The sequence below is a fragment of the Pinus tabuliformis genome, chromosome 1_2 (genome assembly GCF_031772625.1).
Source record: "Pinus tabuliformis cultivar Carrire ecotype Pingquan chromosome 1_2, CPIR1, whole genome shotgun sequence".
NCBI lineage: Eukaryota > Viridiplantae > Streptophyta > Pinopsida > Pinales > Pinaceae > Pinus > Pinus tabuliformis.
This window is the reverse complement of record NC_142298.1, coordinates 181309662-181319682: the sequence shown is the minus strand read 5'-3', so window position 1 is coordinate 181319682 and position 10021 is coordinate 181309662. Positions and strand designations below refer to the sequence as shown.

At 39.8% G+C, this 10021-nt stretch overlaps 1 protein-coding gene across 1 annotated transcript; it reads right to left on the bottom strand.

Annotated features, from left to right (window-relative positions):
- Positions 1–2496: 2496 nt before the first annotated feature.
- On the bottom strand, positions 2497–7991 carry LOC149205094 (uncharacterized). Its single transcript, XM_089397302.1, has 2 exons — positions 6918–7991; positions 2497–6459 (listed from the first exon to the last, which is right to left on the bottom strand). The coding sequence occupies exons 1-2, from the start codon at positions 7989–7991 to the stop codon at positions 2497–2499; spliced, it is 5037 nt and encodes a 1678-aa protein (XP_089253428.1).
- Between the last annotated feature and the right edge of the window lie 2030 nt (positions 7992–10021).

Genomic DNA, 10021 nt, shown 5'->3' with positions numbered 1-10021 from the left:
TTGGAGGTTGAATACAACTTATCCATTTTCTTTGATTTGATGATGTGTTACTATTTTTTATGGCCAAGAGAGGGGATCAAGAGAGATGCTTCATATTTATATACATATGGTCTACCTATAGGGATAGAGAGCAATTTACAAAATTTGACAGTATCTCTCTCTAGGCTCAACGATGATGATGGGGATAAGCTAGTCAGATTGTTTCAATTTAGAAATTGAACTTTTAAGATGACTTTAAATGCTCTGAGTATATTATGAAACCTAATGGTTATGGAAAAATATATTTTGATAACTATTAGAGAAGGTAGAATCTTGAATTAATTTATGGTGTAATTGTTGACTTTAAATTGGAGGAAGTTGATCCTAGTTAAGTTGGTCCTTGCAGCTATTCCAATCTTTTTGCATAGCATGACATATATTCATAATGGGGTTTTGGATAAGGTTATGATTCACTGTTTTTAATTTTTATAATTTGGGAAAAGTGATTGAGAGAAGATATATCTAGTCATTTGGAAAATAATTGCTCGACCAAAGTAGATGAGGAGATGGGCTATTTAAAATATTCACATTTTTTGGTTGTGCATTAACTAACAAAATTTTGTGGAAGACCATGATTTCTTATGGTATTTTGAAATTAATTATAGAGAATAAATATATTAAGCTATGGGCCTTTATTTATTAGGTTGGTAACCCAAGAAAATCTATAAAAAATGACTCGATTCAATGGATGGCTACATTGTACATTTTTTGGTCATTAGTGCAAAATTGGCTTAGAGGGTTTGCTGAGGTTACCAAATTAAAGTGGGGGTGGACTCCATTTTAGGAGGTGGACAGGAGGTTTATTTTACACTTGTGATGATATATGAATTACAAGAGAAAGACATATACACTTTAAATCAAGTAACTAATCCAGTTATGCATATATTTGGCAACAAGGGTGGTCCTCTGAGATATTGTATGATTTAGGGCTTGTATGAGATATTGTAGTTTGTGGAAAACCTTTATTAACAATATAAATAAATCCATATTAATGTAAGAGACAAATATGAATCCTTTCTTAGGAAAATAAAATAAAATTAGAGAGAATCTATTTTGTGATTGTGATATAAATAATTGACGGAAGGTGAGCTACAAGAGTTTGTTTAATAGTGGAGAAAAATGTGGAAGATTATAGCTCCAAAAAAAACTAACATTTTATTTTATTGGTTATTCTTAATAGATTTCCTACTTTCAATTTTCTTCAATAGAATGGATCCAAGCTATTATTTTCCTTGTAGAAATGATGAAGATACATATTCTCAATTGTTCATTCATTGTTTTTTTGCAACTCAAATTTGAAAGGAAGTGAAGGAACTTATTAGTGTTTTTAATGTCTAGAAATAACACTCTATAGAACAATGTTTCGCTAGTAGAAAATGGCTAATTACTTACTAAAAAAATGACCAAAATTTGCATATAAACGACCATTTTTCAATTGGTGACCAATAGTAGCTAATTTACAGTATCTTATAACATGACCAACTTTTAGTCGTTTTTAACTTAGTCATTAATTGATTGTCTCAATTTTATTGTCTAGTAGTATATTTAGTCATAAATTTGGTCATTAATTTAGTCATTAATTGCCACAATTAATGACCAAATATACAACAAAATATATTACTATATGATCACCTAAGAAAACCAATTAATGACCAAAGAAATATGACTAAAATGTTGGTCGTGTTATAAGATACTGTAAATTAGCTACTAATAGTCATATATATGCAAATTTTAGTCATCGTTTGAAACCAATTAATGACCAAAGAAATATGACTAAATTCCAGTCGTGTTATAAGATATTGTAAATTAACTACTAATAGTCATATATATACAAAATTTAGTCGTCATTTGTAATCATAAATTTATCATTTGCAATAGTCATTTATCATTTTTTGGTAGTTTCATATTCATTATATAAATTACTAATTTAGTAGTTTATATTCATTTCATTTACTTTCATAATAATCATTATAAACAACTAATTTAGTCATATATTCATTTTATTTGTATTCATCATTAATCAATATAAACTATTAATTTAGTAATTTTAGATTGATTTTATGTATTCATTATTAATCAACATAAATTAATTAGTATGATTTTACGACTAAATTATAAAAAGAAATGTCATAAAATGTGCTTGTTCATACAATATGAAAACACAAAATTACATATGTTAATTACAATACTAAATAATATCAAGTGAAACTATAAATAAATTTTTTTTTACGAAAACGGGTATGGGATATTTATATTCCTGTTGGACTGAAAGCCAGTAAACTGATTACATTGAGGTCACCTGTATTCTGATGCGGGTCACTTTTGTGAGTGAGCCTGCATCTTATTCTTACAAAGTTCTTCTTTGATCTAGGGTGTATGATTTTTATTGTTTTCCCCCACTTGGAGATACAGACGAATTTCTTTAAAATAAGGCAATAAAACATTGGAGCCTACAGGTTAGGGAATGGGATCCCATGAATCTTCTTTATCTTCCTGCTTGATTCCTGCTGAGAGGAGAGTGGCCTTATTGGCCTCTTTGTCCGCCTCTTTATTGAGGGCTCTTAGCACATGAAAATAGTCTAAACTCTGGAAGCATTTTCCTATTCCCTTGATTCTGGTTATCAGCCTAGAAAGTTTAAGATCCTTCACTTTAGTGCTGGTTTTCAATGCATCTATAATAACTTGGGAGTCTCCGATTACATTGGCTGTCTCAATACCTGTTTCTTGGAGGATCTTGAGGCCTTGGTATAAAGCTAGAGCCTCAGCTTGCACGCTGGTTGTGTGACCCAGCCCCCATGCGAAGGAGTGAGATATTTCCCCTTTTGGGTTTACTATGACTCCTCCTGCACCAGCTTTGCCCGGGTTTCCCTTTGCTGCCCCGTCAAAGAAGAGGGTATGTCTTGACATCGCTTTGAGCCATTCTTTAAACTCATCTTCTGATTTCCTTATGTGCCAGTTTTTGTGAGGAGGGGCAGCTCTGTTCGCTGGATGGAATTGTAAGCCAATGTTTGAGCCCCAGGAGATATCTTGAAGACTGAGATTTGCATCATCTTTTATGTCAGCAAGGCATTCCTTAATTTGGCTTATAACTTTGCTCTCGATAACCTTGTTGTTCTGGTTTGTGCCCCTGAATAATCTTCTATTTCTTTCTAGCCAAATTTGCCAGCAAATTATCTTTGGTAGAATGCCCCAGGCTGTTTTAATTACCTGGTTTCTTGGCGGCTGACCTGGATATCTGTCTGTCCATTTTGAGAACATCTCCACAATGGTGTTTGGCATTAAGAAGGTGCAGCTCAGGTTCTGCACGAAGGAGCTCCAGATTTGCTTGGCGAAATTACATTCCAGCATTATATGCACTGTTGTCTCAGAATTTGCCTTGCATAGATGGCAAATAGTGGGGCCGTAGATCCCTTTTCTTTGCAGTATGTCCTGCGTGAGAATGCGTTCATGGCAGAGCTGCCATGCAAATGTATCAGTCTTCGGCCAAGAAGGAGTGCGCCATACTCCATGCCACGGTGCTGGATCGGGCGGCACATGAGGTTTCTCAAGAAGTTTTCTGTATCCGCTGGCGACTGTATACCCTTTGTCGTTCGTCCCCCATCCCTTTTTATCCTGCCTGCTCATCTGCGTGGGGGCCATACCATGAAGGTGATCTGTCAGCGCATTCCAATCTGTTCGTAGGTGATCTGGCACCGTCTCATTTTTCCAGCCCGCCCAGTTCTCATCTTGCCACCGTGAGATGTCCCAGAGTGTGCGCAGCCCTTTGTATTCCATCCACCTGCGCAGTTCCCTGGAGACCAGCCTAAATTCCAGAGGCTCCTGATTCATAATCCGATCTGTCCATATGTTTATCCTTCTGCCGTTTCCGGGGACCCAATAAGAGTGCTCTCTGATTAGGGGGCCTGCTTTAGCTAGAATTTTGTGGAATGCTGAGTTCTGTTTGATGAGAGTAGAGTTCTGGGCATGAGATTCACTTTCTAGACATCTTAGACGAGATCCCCTGAAGTACTTCTTCCATAAGGCGATCTGTGCCCAGCCTGGTTTGGGCGCAATGATCCTCCAAATGATCTTTGCAGCCATGGCCACGTTCTGGTGATTAATGCTTTTGAAATTCAGTCCACCTTCCCACAGAGGCTTGGCTATTGTTTCCCAGCTGATGAGGGGGATTTTCCTTTCATTTTGCTTTCCGCCCTTCCAGAAAAATCTGCGCATGAGCTCCTCCATCTTGTTCAAAATGGTTAGAGGGGCAATGAGACCTGCAAAATGGAATATGGGAAGACTGGAGAGCACAGATTTCACCAGAACAGTCTTGCCAGCTGCGTTGAGCCAGCGGAAGCCCCAGGATTGAATTTTAGTTTTGAACTTTTCAAGCTGTGGTTGCCAGTCTTTGACAGTGAGCCTTTTGTGGCTGACCGGAAGACCCAGATATTTAAAAGAGGTCCAGGTGGATGAGGCAGCAAAGTCAAGACACCTAGATATTGCAGAGAGTACCCTTGGCGGGGTATTCCAGCTATAAATGTGACATTTAATCTTATTGAGGGCACTACCAGAGGCCTTGATGGAGACATCCAGGGCAGCTTTGAACTTGGAGGCGGAGGAGTAGGTGGCGCTGCCTAATAGCAGGGTATCATCAGCAAATAAGGCATGGTTTAAACTTTTGACTCCTCTAGCTATACACAGGCCATTGATTTCTTGATCATGCATTTTTTTATCTAACAGGAAACTGAGGACCGAGGCTTGGATGACAAAGAGCAGGGGGGAGAGAGGGCATCCCTGCCTGAGGCCCCTCGAGGCTTTGAAAAATTCTGTGGCTCTTCCGTTTACTAGGGGGGCAATCCAAGGCTCTGAAATGGCAGCCTGGACCCACTTTATAAATTTTGCCCCAAAACCAAATTTATACATGACATTCCATAGGAATCTATGATTGACTCGATCAAAGGCATTTGCTAGGTCGAGTTTGATCACCATACCTTGTTCCTTTCGGTGGAGACTTGAATGTATTGCCTCTTGAACGAGTGTGTAGTTGTCCACGATTTGCCTTCCCTGAATGAAGCCTCCTTGGTTTTCCGGAATAATTTTTGGCAGGATGGGCTTCAGCCTGTTTGCAATGACCTTGGTGATTATTTTGTACCCAATGTTGCAAAGCGAGATCGGACGAAATCTGCTGAAATTATTGGCTCCTTTTTCCTTTGGTATGAGTGCTAGGAAAGCGGAATTTGTGCTGCCTCCTATTTTCTGAGAATTTTGAGACTTTTGAACCATTTTAAGAAGGTCCTTTTCCACAATTGGCCAGCAGACTTGGAGAAATCTGGCTGAGAAGCCATCTGGCCCCGGGGCCTTGTCCGGCTCCATGTCAAAGAGGGCTTTTTTAACTTCCTCTTTTGTGATTTTGGCCTCTAGAACCGTGTTCATACGAGGAGAGATTGCTTGCGGGATAATGCCTAGCAGCTCTTGGTGCTGGAGCGGCTCCTGATCTTCAGTAAAAAGCTTTTGGAAATGTAAATAGGCTGCCTTTTTGATGTCTGGAAATTCCTTGTGCGTATCATTATCTTCCTTGATCTCAGAAATAGTGTTGAAGCATTTCCTAGCTTGGGCTTGCTTATGGAAAAAGCTCGTATTCCTATCTCCTGCTTTTAGCCAGAGGTTCCGCGATTTTAGTCTCCAATATTCTTCTTCGGCCAAGCAGGCTTTATGGTAGCGCTGCTGAAGATTAATTTCCTGGTCCATCATCTCCTTTGTAATTATGGCGCTCTCCATGCAAGATTGATGAGAGGCAAGGGAGGATTTGATGACTTTCCTTTCTGTTGCTGGATTTGAAAGGGTTTTTGCCCAACGCTTCAAGACTCCTTTTACCCTTCTGAGTTTTTCCTCCCAAATGAAGGAAGGTGAGCCTTTAACTGGTTGGCTCCAACATTCTTGGATTGTTTGCATGAAAAGAGGCTCCATTATCCAGAGGGGGTTGAATCGGAAAGGGATGGGTCCCAGATCTGAGTGGGCAAACAGCTCTAGCTTTACCGACCTATGATCCGAGATGCTGCAAGGAAGAATATGCATTCTAGGTTCTAGACCAAGCAGCAAAAAGGAGCTTTGGATGAAAAATCTATCAAGTCTGGCAGCTATATGACCAGGACCTACTCTTTTGTTAGACCAAGAGTACTTACCTGATGAGGGTTTGATGTCTAGCAAGTCCCAATCTTGCAGAAGATCCTCCGCCCATTCTCTTGCCGGGTCTCGAACAATGCTTCCTCCCCTTTTCTCAGATGAGTGGAGAGTGAGATTTAGGTCTCCAGCAATGATTACATTTTCCATACTTATCAGATCTGCTTGGTGTTTTATAGTTTCCCAGCATTCCTTTTTCTCCCTTATGTTGACTGGAGAATATACATTGAAGAGAGTAATGGTTTCCTTTGTGTCGAGATTCTGCATTTTTTGCATCAACCAGTGGGTGTTGCTTGCTTCATAGCTGAGTGCATATATGTTGGGGTTCCATAGAATTTTGATCCCTCCTGAAGCACCCCTGGCTGAGATTGCTCTTGCTTCGCTTCTGGGCCATAAATTTTTGCTAATTTGCAGGAAGAGTTTGTCTTCCAGTTTGGTCTCCTGGATGAGAAGTATGTCTGGGGCTTCTGTTCTTGCTAGATTTCTTATGGCTTCTTCCTTGACTTTGCTCCCCAGACCTCTACAGTTCCAGGAGATGACCTTCATTATTTATGTTTCTGGTGGGCTCCCTTGGAGCCTTGGGGCTGATTTTTCATCATTTTGGGCTTTGAAGCGAGGAGCTTTTCCAGCGTTGGTTGGCTGCCCTGTAGCTTGTCTTTGTAGGTCTGCTGCTCTCTTTTCTCTTTATCTGTTTTGCGCCCTCTTGCTGATCTTCTTACCGAGGTTTGGGAATCTCCTATTTCGCCTTCTTCTTCTGACTCCTCTATTTCTTGATCTTCTTCTTCGTCTTCTGGGTCCGTGTCTTTGGGGTTCTCAGCTTCTTTTGGAGAAGTTGGAGGTGAGCTTTTCCTTGAGGATTCTGGCTTTTGGGTCTCTATCTCTGGAGTGTCTTCTGTCGGTTGACTTAGGAGGATAAATTTGTTTTCTTGCGTCTTTTTTGTAGGGGGTTTCTGGGCATTAGATTTTCCTGTTAGCCCACCCTGCTTCTGTCCCTTTTGATTGGCTCTAGTTCGTCTTACTTGATTCCATCCTTCTTCGTTTCCTTTCTCTGGCTCTGGGTTGGTCGGGCAGTTTCTAGCAAAATGCCCATACACATGGCATTTCCTGCATTTGAAAGGCAGCTGTTCATAATCCAAGATCTGCACGTGGGACCAGCTGCCTACTTTGATTTTGACTGCTTCTGGTAAGCCTTCCTCTAGATCTACCTCCACGCAGATCCTGGCACAATCGTATTGATCCTTGTTGCTTGCCCGATCAATGAATTTCCCGAGGGAGTTGCCGATGTGTTTCAAGGAGTCCCAGTTCCAACAGTGAACCAGCAGATTTGGGAGACGAACCCATACTGGAACAGCCTTGGGGACATCTACTGCTGGGTCGAAATCCGGTGTCCATTTATTCAGGTAGAGACCCTGAGGACCCATGAAATACGGTCCATTTCTAAAGATCAGGTCTTTGTCTTCTCTGGAGGTGAATTCGAAAAGGAAAAATCCTCGCCCTAGAAAGTAAGAGGTAACGCTTTGGCTGATCAGAGGTGCCCAGTTCCTGTTTACCCATTGCTCTGTAGTTTTCGGGGATGGCCACAGTCCTGTGAATTGGCCAATGAGACCCCGCTCCGCCAGTGATAGAGCGACCTGCATGGGAGTCTCCGGGGGTAGAGAGATCTCTGGAATCTCATCTATTTTCTTGACGAATCTGGAGGCTTCATTTCTTTTCTTCGGTGGCAAGCCTGCCAGGAGCTGGTTAAAAGCCTCAGCGGTAGGTCCGGGGGGAGGATCATGTCCCAGTGGCTCCATCAAACTTAAAGCTGGCCGCCTCAGCGCAGCAGAGAACGCCCCCTAGCCAGAGGGACGGCTAACATTCAAGATCCGATCAGGTCTGAATCGGTCTGGCAGGATCCGATCCGATCTGAGGCCGAGGAGCCAACATAGAATCAAGGAGGAAAAAGGCCTGCAGGGGGCAGGCCCAGGAGCCGGGCTCGAAGCGGAAGACAGGGCACGCTCTCCTCAGCAAAGAGAAGGACCGATCAGACAAGGGCCGATCCGATCAGGGAACCGAGCGGAGAAGAGGATCGCAGGGGGAAGGGCCCGCAGGGGGCAGGTCCAGGAGTCGAGGCTCGAAGCAGGAGCCTGGTCTCGCTCTCAGTCTCCAAAATCTATAAAATACATAGGTTTCATATGAAACTATAAATAATTTCAACTACATAAATTATATTATATAAAATGTCAAATATTACAATATGAGTTTCCAACTTAATATTGGTTGGACTACAATTTATACATGAAATATTGTTTTGTGACTTCAAAAATTATCATTGTGTTGCCAAGGCAATGTAGGTGAATTCACCAACTCTAGAGACTTGACCATTAGTATTTATATGTGTGTCTCATGCAGGATATTAGCTTTAAGGGTATCATTAGACTGGTTCTCTTCTCTCTCTCTTTCTTCATTTGTGACTCTAGTGTTATTGTTCTCCTCTTTCTTCAATTCTTGCTTCTTACCCTCAACACTGAGTTCCTCCTCTGAAAATGAGAAAAGATACAACGTAGAGTATAAGACATGAAAGACGATTTCCCTTACACATCATATTATTCAAAGATTTAGAAAAAAACACAAGAACCAAAGATATAAAATTGCGTTTAATAATGACGATACATTCAAAGCATTAAGAGGTTAATAAAACAATTTTGTGAAAATCTAATAAATATGGTAATCTGAAAAGTTTCACTATGCATTTTTTATCACATATATGAAAATGTGAAACAAATATTTATGTAATTATTTGATGAAGAAGTCAGATTATTGTTTTAGAAAAAATAAAAACATTTTTCCAGTCACTAGATATTTTTGAGCTCTCATTTCATTGAAACAAAAGTGTTATATAAACAATATCCCATTGGGATGAGACATGTATAAATTGTAAAAAATTGTGCTACAAGGCAACAAGTGAATTTAAAAATTGGAATGAAAGATACCTTGGATGTTTATAGTATTAATTGCTCAGGCATCAATGTTTAATTTCATAACAAGATAAAATAATAATGTAGCGGCTAAATCACATATATCCAATACTCAACAGATATACTTTTAGGTTTTACAAAGGTGCCATAGCATAGGGTCAAAGCCCAAAAAAAAGTTCACGTTGGTTGGATTTATCAATATAGGATTAGCCCTCTAATGTTACACCCCTTTCAAAATTTCAAAATAATCTTGGGCAAGTTTGCCTTCAGATGTCAAATAGAATAATTTGATGTTGATGATAAACAACATAGAGAAAGAGAGAGGATGGAAGATCTTAACTGAGAATCATAACACATATCAAGGGTCAAATTGTCAACAATAAATATGTACTTCAAAAAATTTGCACTGCATCAACAAACTTACTAAAGATTCTACACCATTTTCTTTTAGAAGTTCAATCATAGCCTGCTAGTCAGCACCCTATGCATTTGCAAATGGTTACAAAAGAAATTGTCTTACTTAAGTCCTAAAAAAACAATGCACATAGTGGATTCAATACCACTGATCCAAATTTGAAAAACTAAAACAAATTAATAAATTATCCAAACAAAAGATTTGGAAGGCAAAAATTGCACTCCTTGCTCTTGATTTATAAAACAAGGTTTCAATTGGAAATAAGTTATGATACCAAAGATGAGAACTACAGGAAGGCTCAAGTGGAACTAGATAATGGTAAAGAAGAGACATTCAATGCCAAGATGATAATTTGAAAGAATTTTATCTAGGAGTGGATGGATGTAGCCATCTAAACTCTCATCTCATCTCTCTCAAAGGATCTGTGATTGTGAATCAAGACCAAGAGGGA